The sequence below is a fragment of the Cinclus cinclus genome, chromosome 1 (assembly GCF_963662255.1).
Source record: "Cinclus cinclus chromosome 1, bCinCin1.1, whole genome shotgun sequence".
In the NCBI taxonomy this organism is placed as follows: Eukaryota; Metazoa; Chordata; class Aves; order Passeriformes; family Cinclidae; genus Cinclus; species Cinclus cinclus.
In genome coordinates, this window is record NC_085046.1 from 131,303,934 (window position 1) to 131,318,389 (window position 14,456).

Consider the following 14,456-nt stretch of genomic DNA (forward strand, 5'->3'; position numbering starts at 1 on the left):
TGTGCATCTGGGACTAGAACACAGCCCAGAACATTTTAGGGGCAATTATGTTTATCTGTTCAAATGGTCTTGGCCATTTTTATCCAGCTTTTTCTTGTCACTGTAACTTTAATCACATCCGTTTTCTTTAAGTAGCCATATTATTTTAGTTACTTTGGCTCTTTTCCAACAGGCTTATTTCAAGCTAGTTGTGAATGAAGGTTATTAAAGGCTGGCTATTTTACATATTCCTTCAAGAGAGAAATAACCAGACGCGCTTGAGGGGGAACATGTGTGGTTGACTGCTCAAAATGTCATTAAAAATATTTTCAAATCCAGTTTCCAACTAAGAGCAGTGCTGCTTTAACCTAGTATTTGGCAAACATTTTTCAAGCCAGTGTTTCAATCCTGCCACCTCTCAGGCTTCCTCAGCCATCTACCTAAATTGAAAGGATAACAAGCATAACCATAGTTCCTCCAGTGCTCGACTTCAAGGAACATGATCCCTCACAGTAAAGGAATCCCATCTGAAATGGCTTGCAGTACTTAAGACTCCAGTACACAGGACAAAAACGTAGGAGGAAGTCTCATGATTCTCATGCAGCTGCTCAGGGGTGTGCTGCACCTTGAGCCATCACCTTGACCACTAGTGGCTGGGCTCAAGCAGGCAGCACACTGGACAGTAAATCTGAGCAGCTTCCCTCTCCACTTTAAGATTAATTTACTGTAATGTACATTACTTGCAGTGGAATGATACTGCTCATGTTTTGGCAGGATGGGGAAAATTCCACTTTTGTCTTCTTTATTATTTTATAAGGCAGATAATGCAGAAAGGTGAAACAGAATTTCTACAAGGAGTTCATCTGTGGTATTGTAAAATCAAAGTACTACTTTATTAAGTGAGTTATTTTACACAATATGAACATCAATATAATTACAATTGTAAAAAAATTTTTATAACAAGTATGGACTGATTTTTTAGGATTTCCAAATAGGGCACAACTGTACATTTACACAGAATTGTCTTTGCATGAAGCCCAAGAGGGAACAGCATAAAAATATGAATGTTTCTGTAGCCCCTTCATTTTTGCTGATCAACAGTTTTAGAAAAGCAGCTGCAGGTTTGTTATGTAAGGTCTGACAGTAGAAGAGTCAATAGGTGTCATGACTTCACCTATAAAAAACAAGAACAACTCGGTTAAGCTGAACCATTACACAATGCTGCTTACCTCTGCATGAATGAAATACCATACTACTGCTTTTTACCTTATTTCAGCCTTTTATTATAACCACTTTCAGTTACAGCCTAACAACTGGCTACTGGGAAATCTCTTCTACAGTTAACACAGAAATTCAGATTTTTCTGCATTCTCTTGCATAGCTTCAGGAACAAAAGGGCGAAATTGTTGGAAATATACTAAATGACTGTTTACATTGCATGTTTTGTAGTAACAGACAGATTGTACTTACTTTGTTCAAAGCAAAACTAACATTTCAAAGCAAGAACTAAATAATTAAGTATTCCTACAACACTAAGAATGAATGCCACAGCCATTTCACCCATGCAAGAACTAGCTTGCTTGCTTCTTCTACTTTTAACAGTTCAGGGGTATAACTTTAACCTACAGTAGTTTTCATATTAAAAGACCTGAAGCAAGTTTTAAGTCCCAGTTGTTGGTGGCAAAAAAAAAAAAAAATTTACAACACACCTTTCTCAGACAATCAATTAAAAATTAAGGTAATGACCTGTAGACAACTTTATGCCTGAACATCAGCCAATTCTGGAGGAAGAGGAGTCTTAGGATGCTTGCTTTCAAAGTGCTGTTTGAAGGTCTTGGGATCCGGCATTTGAGTCTGATTAAAGAGAGACATTAAACTTTATGCACAGTACAAGAGTTAAATAATACCACAAAACCTTCATTTTCTTTCCCCAGAAGCTAGCTACCTCCTTGATGACACTGCTCTAATGACAGAAGCACCACTAATTTAGCTGCAGTGTAAGATGGAGTATTTAACTGCCTATTTTCAGAAGTGCTTTTAAGCACTACTATCACTTACACTTAACAGTCTGGTTTGGTGGAAAACCTACCTCCTCACCATTTCCTTTCTGAACACCTTAAAGACAAACAATTAATCCTTTTCAGAATCAAATCTTTATGAAAGCTATTTCTTTAGTTTACCAATAAGCCAAGAAGTTACGTGGTATGAACCTAGTCTCTACTTGGCACAAGCTATCGCAGACCTTTGCTACAACACAGTTGAAGGCATCAACTGCCCAAAGTGATTGATACTGCAGCCTGATTTCACAAGAGGAGCTGGTTACAAGTACTCAAGTGAGCAACCCTCAATCTGGAATCTTAAATAAGACATTTGAAGTGGCAGATCTATTCTGGGACTGACCGTTGAAAATGGCAAGTTTATCCTACAGCTCCAAAAGAAGCATTTAGGAAAATGAGACAGAAGGAAAAGTACAATCTGATTAGCACTCAAATTTCTGTTTTCTTGTCAAGTGAGTTTCCTCTAAAAGTTACTGTGTCTCAAGCTTACATTAAAGCTTTTGGCATTACCACTTCTCCTTTCTACAGCAACATCCACAGCCACTGATTCCAAGACAGGCCAACTACATCACAAAGAAAATACATTTCCATGTGGCAACTAAACAAGGACTGCACACTTTTTACATGTTCCATCTCATACTAATAGCACATGCAGACCACTGTAATACAAAAGGCAAAATAACTACCCAAATTAGACCTGAACATGACATCTCATTTTCTAGCTCAGTTACCAGTACAGCTGAGTAATCTGTAAGCAAGTCACATAACAGATGCAAACACTTCATATAGCAACAAGCTAGACAAGCACTTAAGTATTTTAGTTTGCACTATAAAATCTTCTAAAAACCCTATCCTAGGCATGAAGACAGACCTCTCCCTATAAGACTATTTTGATTTAAGTTCCTCTTACCCTACAGACAGTGCAGGTATATATCAAGGCAGCCTTGGCTGCAGCCTTCTGATCATGTCCTTGTTTCTTTTTTTGCTCAGCTTGCTTTTTGGCATTTTTCTGCTGCGACTGAATCTTCTGCTGTCCACGAGCCATATCTACAAACAAAAAGAAGACATTTAGTCTACAGACATGAGAAACTACTGCTGCTATCTGACTGAGGAGCCATCACCAAGAGCACAATGCAGTCATGCGCTCTGTCCACAAGGCCTACAACTCCCATAGCTCAAACACAACAGACATCTGTTCAAACTCTTTGCTATGTAGAGCCTCTGGCTTCAGTATCATTCTTAAAATAAACACCAGAATTATTAGGCCATTCTGAGGTGTCTTCCTCTACTAAGATTCAAGCTCCACTTTTGAAAAGTGTTTCCAATAGTCAGAATAATTAAAAGTTTCCTTTACAATTAATAGAAACTTTACTCTCTTTTTCAAATGATACTGAAAAATTCAGGAGGTTTGTTGTTTTGGGGTTTTTTTTTTTTTTGTAATTAAAGATTAAGACTCAACCTTTATCTCTGGAACTTGAAACAAGTTTCAAGAAAGGCAAATCAAAGTATTGCCCAAGGTGTATCATTGTCTTCTGTTGTAGGTGCTTGTTAGCTGCTTCGAAGTTGGGAACACCAAGAACAATAGATCACTCCTCTTTATTGAAGGTGATTGGTTTTCACAGGTGGCTATTTTATGTTCAGCCACATTTACGTACACACAGAAAAGACTGCCCCCATCAGAAGTCATTACTCCACCTAACACAGGAATACAAAGGAAGTAAATGCTATTGCCATATACCATTACAAGGTCCACCAAAAGATGAAATGATACAAAAGTATCACAATTCAGGGAGCATCAAGACATTACATTTCACAGTGGCACACTCCACCTTCATGCAGCCCACCAGGACATCCAATTCAGCCTGCACCCCACCCCCAGAGCAGACACCAGACAGGATTTGGGCACACCAACAGAACAGGATTCAGCATGTGGTTATATAACCCAGCAGCCCAGTTTCTGCTATTGTCTCTCTCCCAGTCCCTCACGGCCCCGCACAGTTCAGTCATGCAGCTCTCTCAGAAGTACAACACTGCCCAAGCACAGGAAAGCCAGCAAAATCCATTGTTCTCACAACAACTAGTAAAGTCTCAGGAGTTCCCCAGGAGGGCAGCTGCTTGGTCACTGTCCCTCTGGGTAACCTGGGCACTTTCCCCAGGTTTGGTACTTGTGGGACAGACACCCTGCAGGGATACACCTGGCCCCTCACACAATCCCTCCCATCGGGACAGGCAGCCTCCCAATGAGTGAGAGAAAAGCCTACCCACGCAGTGACTGACCTCTAGTAAATAAGTATGAAAAGCCCTTGAAAAACATCACGAAAATTAAGTTTCTATGAAACATCAACATGTGAAAATTCACTGGTATTGTGGGGATTTTGGGACACGTGATGGCCCTGAGAACAGCTCTTGTGGATTGAGAGACACCTCTCAGGCCCCAGCCCAGTTCCTCCATGGCATCAAACACCACCAGGTAACCCCGTGCAGAAGTATTATGCTACATCTTCAGTGTTCCCTCCTCTTCCCCCACCAATTTCTCTAGAAGAGAATTCAGAAGTCCAAACAGCTAATAAAACTGAACACAACACAAATTCCATCAACAAACAGACAGAAATATATGCGGCATCCAACAACTTCTGTAAGATACAACACTCAATGTTAGTAAGACTAGAAGTGCCAGCCCATGTTTCACTGGATGCTACAACTACTCCAGAACACCCCAGCCAGAGCCTCGTGCTGTTTATATACAAACTGGCTCAGTCAGAACACTGGATTCACACTTAAATTTTTTTTAAAAAGAAGATACATTGCCAATAGCGTTGCACACACAAGAAGGAACAGTCGGTTTTATTTCACTTCTGTTTTATCAGCATTACAGCAATCATCCAGAAGTCAGAGGGTTCTTGACAGAAAATACTCAGATGTAACAAAAAATAATTCCTTTCACAATGTGTTTGCATATTACTCTGTATTTTAGTGCCTTGATAAGTACTACATTACTACAGCCAACCACACTGAGCTTTTATATACTTGGCAACTACTGGCTTTAGTTGTCACAGACAAGAAAACACGACCACAAACATTTGGTAAAAAATGTCAATCACCAGACAATGCCCAAAAATACGAGTTTGAATACTTCAAGTTACATTAATACAGCTGAAACAAAGCGTTTCTGAAACAGATAAAAGTAAGATTTAAGCTATTATCATCCGAAGAAAGTGACAAAAAAAATCCTAAAGCTCATTTAAAATAACGATGAGTTCATCTACAAGGCCAAATCAGTAATTTCAATTGCACAACGCAAGTAAGTGTTGTTTTCCCTATCAGGCACACCCTCAGAGAGTCCAGCAGACCAGCCTGCTGTCTCTAAATAAAGAAACGCGCGAGCACGTAGGAAACAGAACACACGGAAAAAATCTGCTGCCAAACCTTAACAGGATTTTTTGCTGCCAAATCATAACAGCAGCAGCAGCCCGGGCACTGTCGGGAAGCGAGGCTGAAACCCGCAGTACAGCCATGTCTCACACGGGGTCATTTCAATGTAAGTAACCAAAACCCGAGCGGAGTTTCAAGTCCGAAAACCGGACACCGACAGCTTCCTCCGCTGTCACTTCCAGAGGCACACAGCAGCTCGAGGCACCGCGGCCTCCCCGGCCGGCAGCGAAGGGCTCGGGAGGCCGCTCCGCGAGGGACGCTCCGGCCCGGGCCCGGCCTGCGGCGCGCAGGGGCCGGGGGCGGCCGCGGCCCTCGGGCGGGCCCGGCGGGGCAGGGGCGGCCGCAGCCCCACCACGTGTCCCGCGGGTGGGAAGTGACCACGGAAAGACAGACGGACGGAGGCCGCACCCGGGGAGCGGCGGCCCCCGAGAGCAGCGCGCCCCGCGGCCGGGCCGGGCCGCCCCCCCTTCCCCCGGGCCAGGACTGCTCCCCTCCGCTCCGCTTCCCCGGCGCTGCTCACCCGTGCGGAATCCGGGCTGGGCGGCCCTGCCGAGCGCTGTAGAGGCTCCGCGCGGCCCCGCCGCCGCCGCCACTTGGGAAGAGAACGAGGTGGAGGAGGAGGAGAGGAGGGACCGGGACCGGCACTGCGCGCGCGCCGGGCCCGCCCCCGCGCCCGCGCGCCCCGGGCGGCGCTGGCCAATGGCGGCGCGCGGCCGTTACATAACGCCGGCGTGGGGGGGGGGGGGGGGGCAGCGGCGCCCGCCGGGCGCGGAGCCGGGAGGTCGCGGCCCGGCGGTGGACGGAGGGCCCTGCGGGGTTGCACCGTGAACGGCCCGGCTGCGCGGCTGAGGCCGCCAAGCCCGGCCTCTGGGACCCCGCCGCGCTGGCTGCGGGCAGGGGTGCGCCGGACTCAGCCAGGACAAGCAGCCTTGCCCGGCCCGGTTCCCGGTGCCGTAGCGCTGCCCTCGGGCCGTCGGCGCTTCCCGGCGGGCCCAATCCCAGCCACATTCCTCTGTGCTTAGCGCGCGGGCGCGGCCTAAAAATAGCGCTGTTCCTGCTTGGTGGATCCGGATAAATGGCTGGGGAGAGGCTCTCGGGAAGGAGCTGGAGAAGAGGCCTGGCGGGGATGGCGGAGGGAAGGAGATTCTGTTTTGGCTGCAGTTCACACAGACCCCCCGTGTGTAGGCTTGGAAGGGTTAAGTAGAGGGAAATAGCCTGCGATGAGAAGAAGAATTTTACTCGAGTTTGAAGTGCACTAGATCTGGTTTGGACACGTTTTTCAAGGATTGTGGAGGAAGTTTATAGGCTGTATCCACTGCACATCTGATTTGAAAGTTACTGGCTTGCTTGAGTACAGATGTAGGCAGGCCCTGCAAGGGAGCATAAAGGAACTCTTTATTTTCCGTGGACCTGTTTGTAGGACTCAGCCAAAGGAAGGCTGAATGTTTGTGGGTGCTCAAATTATGCACCTGTTAGGAAAAGGCAAAATACAGGCAGCATCTCTGCTTAAAGATGACGTTCTGCCACTCACTGAGTAATTGTAGCTTTCAGAAGGTGGCATCTTGAACAGTTCTGTGTCTGGGGCAAAACAGCAAACATCATATGCCTACCAGAGGAGCTCTAAGGTGTTAGCTTGATGTTTTGCAGAGCTTAGGCTGAATTATTGTAATGGTGTGGTCCAAGAGAGGAAAATGCAACAACAGAAAATCCTTAAAGAAGTGCAGTGAAGGTTTCAGGCCATTATCATGAGTCTTGCCTAGAGCATGATAGCAGTTATGAGGGAGCTGTATAGTAGATTTCTGACACTTAAGTCACTGGAAGCTGGTCCAGATGTCACAACATCTAAGACAGTCAGATGTAAACCCGTGATAAGTTTCCTAACATTCTTAAAAAAAAAAAATCTTCCTAACATTCCTGTTTGCAGTTGTGTCTTCCACATTAAACTGATAGCACTGATAATGCTTATACCAGGGTGGTACAGTTCATGCTGCATTAAAATTATCTTGTCACTAGGTTCTGAACGTTATGGAAACAGGCAACTATAAAAAAAAAACCAAAAAAAACCCACCACACTGAAAGTGCATATGTGCATGTGCCTGTGGGGTGTGGAGACGGAGGCATTTTGTGTCCTGTGCTTGCAAGCAGGTGGCTTTCATAATGAAGTTTTGCTTTCATCAGGGAGGAGATTGATGAGAGAAACAGTAGCTTCTGTCCTGGCTGATGCTATTTTTAAGGACTGGTGGCCTCATATGTGGAACCTGGAGAGGGTTTTTTCAAGGGTTGTGTTCCAATTGTACATTTGGCTGGACAAGAATTTCAGATAAAGAGGATCTTCTAAGCACATGCTGAGCTCTGTCTGGTCTTGGAAGCCTTTTCTGCTTTTAGGAGAACAAGGGATAGATCTTGCAGGACAGGGGAGTGTGGCTGTTTCTCTGCTCTGCCTTCTGTCCCTTTGTGCTGTAGATTCTGGTCACAACATCAGTTGCTGTATTGCCCAAATCATGGCTTTGCAATTGAGATTGTTCCAAAGAGACTGTTAGGAAAAAAAAAAAAAAAAACCACAGTGAAAGAAGAATACTAGTGCCCATAGCTGAGATTTCTGCTACTGAGATAATAAGGAAAACTTCCCATTCATTGTAGATAATTTTTCCAAATTGATTCACTGTGTGAAACTGATTTATGTCACACCAAAGGGGGTATTTCCATGCACACATGCAGGTTAGCAAAGTCATGGGTTAGATGTGGTGAGCTGCTAGAGAGGCACGACGGGCCTGTGCACTGGATGCTTTGCATAACTCTGACAAAATGAACCTGTGGTAATTGCAGTTTATCTGGCTTGTGGACTTCCTCTGCTTTGTATTGCTCCCACACGAGGTGAAACAAGCCAGAGTGTATTAACAAAAGTATAAATGGAAGTTAAAATGTAAAATAAATGCAAACTTTAGACTGAAATGTTGCATCTTAAAATTACTAGAAATGCACTGCAGCACTTTTCTGTGTGCTTCTTGTTTAATTGTTGTTTTCTAATTTAAAAACATCTGAACCCCACAGATATTACCAAGTACTCTGCATTAAAATAGAGTGGAAACCAATAACATCTCTTGGTAGTTAAGGGTAGACAAAATGCAATGTGTTCATTACCCCAAGCCAAGCCTAACAAAAATGTTTCAGTGATTACACTTCACTGAAATCTGTAGCAGCATCATGCACATAGAAAACATAGCTCCTTAAGGATATGGATAAGGCATTTTTGCTCTCGTGTAGCCCCAAAAATAGTCCAAGTTAAAAAAAAGACATTATCTTCTCATGAGGAGGCAATTGATTAGAAACAATTTATTAAACTTCAATTTAAGCCCAAACTTGAACATGGTGATCAAATAAACCCTCAAATGATGGTCTGCTGAGGTGGGAAGCAGCAAAAGAAACTGGAAGGAGCAGTACTGTGTGGCAGAATTGTTTCTTAGGTTTTTTTTTTTTTTTTGTGTTTGTTTTTTTAATAGTCATGATTGTTCGTTATTCTCATGCTTATTTCTCATGCCCTTGGATTCCAGCCCCCCATCATTTTCTGTGCCTGCAGAGAGATGCAATTTCTGCCATAAGTTAAAAATACCAGTTCAGCTCAACATCAACTTGTTGACACTTGGATTTTGTTGCAGGTCAGTTTGAGCTGTCTCACCCTGGAGTGACTGGTGTCCCCACCACAGTTCCCTGCTGGGAACCAGGTGGCATTTTGACAAGTGCTGTTAAACCCATTTTGAAAGCAGTTGTCGTGGGGTGCAGAGCAAGTTTTGCTCACAACAGCATAGGTGGGGCTGCATCTCCTTTCTGAATCAGCCCCTGTGCATCTGCCAGATCCTCCCACTGCCATTCCCTGCTGCACTTACTGTGGCGTATTTTTCCTGTTCATCTACTCCTGTGTTCACTATTGACCCAGTGTCACATCAAACATCATCTCAGCTGGCTAAATGTTGGCTTGTGGCCTAGGGCTGCATGCTGGTACTGTGTGCCTGCCTATTGAGGGGTTTTATTTGGTGCCCCACCATGACCCCTTGTCTTGTCTAAAGAAGTGAAGGAAAGGGAAGGAGATGCCCTGGGCCTGCAAGTGGCAACGATCTGCTCATTAGATTTTGTGGATGCAGACCAATATTGACACAAACACAGAATAGCAGAGATTGGCTTTGAACCCGATAGCCTTTGAAAGAATAGTCAAGGCTGATGCAATGGTAGATCAGAGTCAGCATTGCTGAATATTAGGGGCAGTCCTAGTAGTGCAGTTTCATAGAAATCATCATGCAGTAGTGCCTATCCAGCCCGGGGGCCTCACAAGGTGGTGGTTTGCTCATTTACTCTTTGTCTGCTTTGTGGACTTTCCCCTCCTCCCTCCCCCATGTGTTATCATACTGCTCTTTTCCCTGTAAAGTCATTTTTCACAGCCACAGCTCCAGCTTTCCTACATCCAGTTCATGCCTCCCTTACACAGCATTAACTCCTGTCCCTCAGCTGACCCTGACTGCTGTGTGATACTTCTCCAGAGCTCGGGCATGGGCACCTCATGGGCTTGAACAGTATTGCTGTTGTGGCAAATACAGAAAAAGTGTGAGATCTCAAATCACACTGTTTGGGTCACAGATTCAATAGATTCTTAGCACTGCACTGGCATGAGATGATACCAAGTCACAATACATATATTCTGCAGAAATAAATGTTTTAAGGCATGCGATGGTATGCCTCCTTCTGTGTGCTACTGTACAACTAGGTGTTCTGTCATGCACAGTATGCTGATGCACAAGGTTTAAAAATGGAAAGCGAAGGTGAGAAAAGGGGAGAATGAAAAAATTGAGAAGGAAAGCCAAAGATTAAGCTCTGCTTTGGAAATAAGCCAGCACAACAATGCAGCTTTCTTGGCAGGGCACCTAAGGCTTGTGGTACCCTTCCAATTCCATGCTAGCTTTAAAGAACCAGCCCCATTAGCAGCAATGCATCATCTTTTCCTGGTTTGCCTGCTGCCTTTCTGGACAGCTTCTTTGTTCCAGGGACACCTGATGGATGGCATCTTCCAGAATGAGGACAACCTCAGTTGATATCCACCACATTGCCAGCCTCCCTGTGCTCCTCACTGTACTCCTAGTCCCATCAGTAGACTCCAGAAGTACATAAATAAGAGGGACATTATCCTTCCTAGCAGGACAATGCCCCCTTCTTTGGTGTCTTCAGTGAGCTGGTGGCCACACATTTGTAAACCTTTCCCAAAAGTTGATGTAACTCTCACTTCTACCTCACCTCTACCATGGGCTTAGACTCCTGTGCAGAAAGGCAGCCTGCAGAAATACTGTTGCCACCAAACCTTAAATTAGGACAAACCCAAGAAAGTGTCCCAAAGTCAACAGTAGATTTTGGTGGCACAGAGACTACAGCTAATTGTCCTTTCTCTGGGTTTGGTGGTTCTTCTTCCCATAGCTCCTGACCCTATCCAGCAAAAATGGACAGAACTGCTACAGTGAGCATTCCTCTCCACTGAAACGGCAAAAAACGTACAAGGCAGAATGCAATAAGGAGCTTCCCACATCCTCTGAGAGACAAAAATGTGAGGACTTGAGGAAAATGCTCATGAAGAATGACAGATGGAGGCAGTCAGAAACATGGAGACACAGTTCCTCCAACGTTTCAAGGCATGTGCACCCCCTGGAGAGCATGGGCCAAGATTGCCTTGTGACCTTTAAGTATTTTGCAGCATCTCCTCTTTTAAATCCATTTTGTTGGAAGTGAGTTTTGCTAAAAACAACAAAGCACAAATGCCTTTCTCAGCATGTCACCACTTTTTTGACCAACCCACATAGACAAACTGGAGACCTTGAGAACATACGCTTCCGTTCTGTATAAACAGTTTAAAATAGATTTTAGCTTTGCTCAGCATTACGTACAGTTACTATTTTTAAATGCACTCCAATTAATCATTCCCTTTTATTGCCTGTGCCCTCCATTCATGCTTTTGAATCTTGTATGTGTTCAAGATTGCCTTATCATGAAAACAAATATATCTGTACATTTTTAATTAATTTAGAATACCAATTTAGAATACCCTCCTTTCCACCAATACAAACACATATATGAGGCATAAAGAAAATCCACACACTGTGTCATGTGCCTGTTAAAACCTGCAGCAATTGTGATTAAAACCTCTCGCAAACAAAACCTCTCACAAACATGCCAACATTGTTGACAACTGGCCTCTAGCCTCAAGAAGAGAAATGCGTCCCTCAAGCTGTGCTTCTGAATGGCTGCACATCCCAGAGATGCCTCTTTGTTGAGGTGGCTCCAAGTGTTCACTGTCTCTGCTTCCTTCTTCAGCCCATCTGCAACACTCCAGCCTCATACTGGAAATACTTTGGTAGCTGATTATTATTAGTATTAATAATTGTACCTTGAGGAAGAGGCAATTACTTCTCATCCAGAGACAACTTCTCCATCTGTTTTTCGGTTATCCACATGCAGATTTCATTGCCATTCTAGAACTGCTAAGGGCAGGGTGGGAAGCTCTTAATGTTTTCCAAACAGCACGTAAAATCTTGTGGGATAAGGAAGCAAAAAGCCAAAGGTGCATGTCAGAATTACAATTGAGAGAATAAGCACAGAGTACACAGGAAAGGGCTCTGGAGCTGTAGGATACTCTCCATGGAAGGGAAGCAGCCTTGAGCATCCAAAAGTACCACACACACACCGCTGGTTTTCCCAGGTTAGCAGTGCTGGCTCAGTCCCAGCCGTCTGCTGCTTCAGGAAGGGAGCAGTGAGAAACATCTGCTGGATTTCAACTTTCTCCTTTTCAGATGCCCAATTACACTCACTCTGGAGTCACTGCATGACTTAAAGGCAGGAATCCAAAGAGCCTGCTGCAAAGTGAGCTGTGGGGATTGCTCTGATTGCCAGTGTTTTCTGCCAGCTGCTGACAGCACTTGGAACATAGTAAGGTCTAGCTAACAAACACTGGTGGATTAACAGAACCTGGCAAGAGAAATCAGGGAAATGATTTGGTTTGCACCAGGCCACTGGATCCCATTTCTTTGTGCAAAATATCGCAGACTGCTGCATCAGAGGAATGTGCTATGGGATGTGGAGCAGAACAGAAAACAAATTCTTGGAAGGAACCAGCAATGCCAAAAGATGACAGCTATGCAGAGGTAAAAGACTTCATTTATGGGGCAGCAAGACAGAATGTCTGTGCTAATTGCCAGAATTTCTGCACCTGAGTTATTGTGGATATACAAAGTCATGTCTCAGTAGATGCTCGTAAGTGTACTCTTAGGACAGTGTGCCGTGGGATTCAGGAACGGAAAACACTTTTCCTGATATATGGCTGGTGTCTGAGCAGCACAGGTGGAGGGCTCTTTTTTCACTCTGTCCTTTAGCCTGGCTTTTGCTTAGAAACTGTGGGAGAAAACCAAGGAGAATGAATTAATGCTTCCATGAAAACACTCAGTGCACATCTCTAATCAGGCAAGAAGAATGGCACTTAAAGAAGAGTCCCAAGAGCTGGTTGTGAGGTAACATTAAGCACAGACTTTGCACATTAGTATTTCCTAGGCTAGAAAATTGTAAAGCTCTCATTTAAATTATCTGGTTAAAAAAAACAAAACAACTCATCTTAATCTGACTACTAGTCTGCAAAGCTAATTTGAAAAACTCTGCCCTTACAACCTCGCTAAAGAGCTGTAAAGAAGTGAAGTGGAAATACCTGGTGCTGGAGACATGCCTGTTTGTCCCAGTGGGAAAGTGTCTTTTACAATGCTTCCATAGGCGAGAAGATCAGGTTACAATACAAAGGCCTGATCCTGCCTAAGCATAGGCAGGAGCAGCTTAAATACCTGCAAGCTCCATTCTCTCCATCCCCAAACCAAGGGTGCAACCCCTTAACATTCTGCACCTGAGCCTTCCTACTGCCATGTCTCCAGGGTACCCTTCTCCAAACCAGTAGTCCCAGGCTTTTCCTGGGACTGTCCCCTATGTCCCAGTATTCATGGTAACAACTCCATCTGTTCAAAGCCCATACCAAAGGCTGCCTGCTTGAGCATTTTCACACTTCACCTGTTTCCTATTTTAAAATATGCATCTTTAAGCAAAATAAATTTAGCCTGGAAACGATCTCCCAGGCTTATTGCTTTCACATTTTTACTGTCAGGAGTTCCTTGGTAAGAGAAATCTTTTCCACAGATATTTAAAATGAGGATCAGATCCTTTTTTGCTTTTCTGCTTGATAAACCAAAGAGCTTAAACTAGTACTGAATAGTACTTTGTAAGAACAGGTCCTCATGGGACTAGCACTACCAAAAAAGACTGGCAGTGAGGATGGCTTCCCATTAGCAATTATTTTTTGAGATTTTTTACAGTCAGCTCCCAGTCTGTTCCTATGGTTTCCATCAGCCTATAAACAGGACACCTGTATTTCTCTTTTGAGTTCTCAAGACTGTGCTGTAGACAGCCTGCTCCCCAGGGTGACCAGATCCAGATCTTACTGGGCTGGCTACTTTACTGGGGTGCCCTGAAGTCCTGAGGGTCTTCCCCAGATCTTTCCCTAGATGTCCCTTCCCATCTGCTAGGCAAAGTTTCCACAACCAGCACTGCAAAGTCTGATGTTCACTCGTCCCTGTGCGTGCCCTGACACCACTGTTGACTTGGAAGCCTCCAACACTACCCAGATGGAGCTGCACACATCAAGCACACCAATGGAAGAACTAAGGCTGACACAGCTACTCTGAAGCCTTGAATTCCTTTTTCCCCATCACTCCAACACTTCAGCCCCTTGGCAGCACAGAGCCTTGCTAATGCTCTGCACAGTCATTGCAGCTCATAACTCCACCAATTAGACCTTACCCTGGGTCAGGAAACGACCTTAGTGCTCTACACAGCTTGAGAGCCTGTGGCTGTCATTGCTCAGAGAGGTGCTGTGGAGGGCGAGGTGCTTAGGCAAACAGTGATGATACAGGAAAGAACCTA

General features: G+C 44.6%; 1 protein-coding gene across 2 annotated transcripts; it reads right to left on the reverse strand.

Annotated features, from left to right (window-relative positions):
- Positions 1-843: 843 nt before the first annotated feature.
- Positions 844-6,098, reverse strand: ZNF706 (zinc finger protein 706). Of its 2 annotated transcripts, none has more exons than XM_062490622.1 (4): positions 5,989-6,098; positions 2,947-3,083; positions 1,726-1,833; positions 844-1,153 (listed from the first exon to the last, which is right to left on the reverse strand). In XM_062490622.1, exons 2-3 carry the CDS (start codon positions 3,079-3,081, stop codon positions 1,738-1,740), a joined length of 231 nt encoding a protein of 76 aa, XP_062346606.1. In that variant the 5' UTR covers positions 3,082-3,083; positions 5,989-6,098; the 3' UTR covers positions 844-1,153; positions 1,726-1,737. The 2 variants fall into 2 exon arrangements, with proteins under 2 accessions (XP_062346606.1, XP_062346614.1); XM_062490630.1 differs by having other exon boundaries at positions 1,689-1,833.
- Between the last annotated feature and the right edge of the window lie 8,358 nt (positions 6,099-14,456).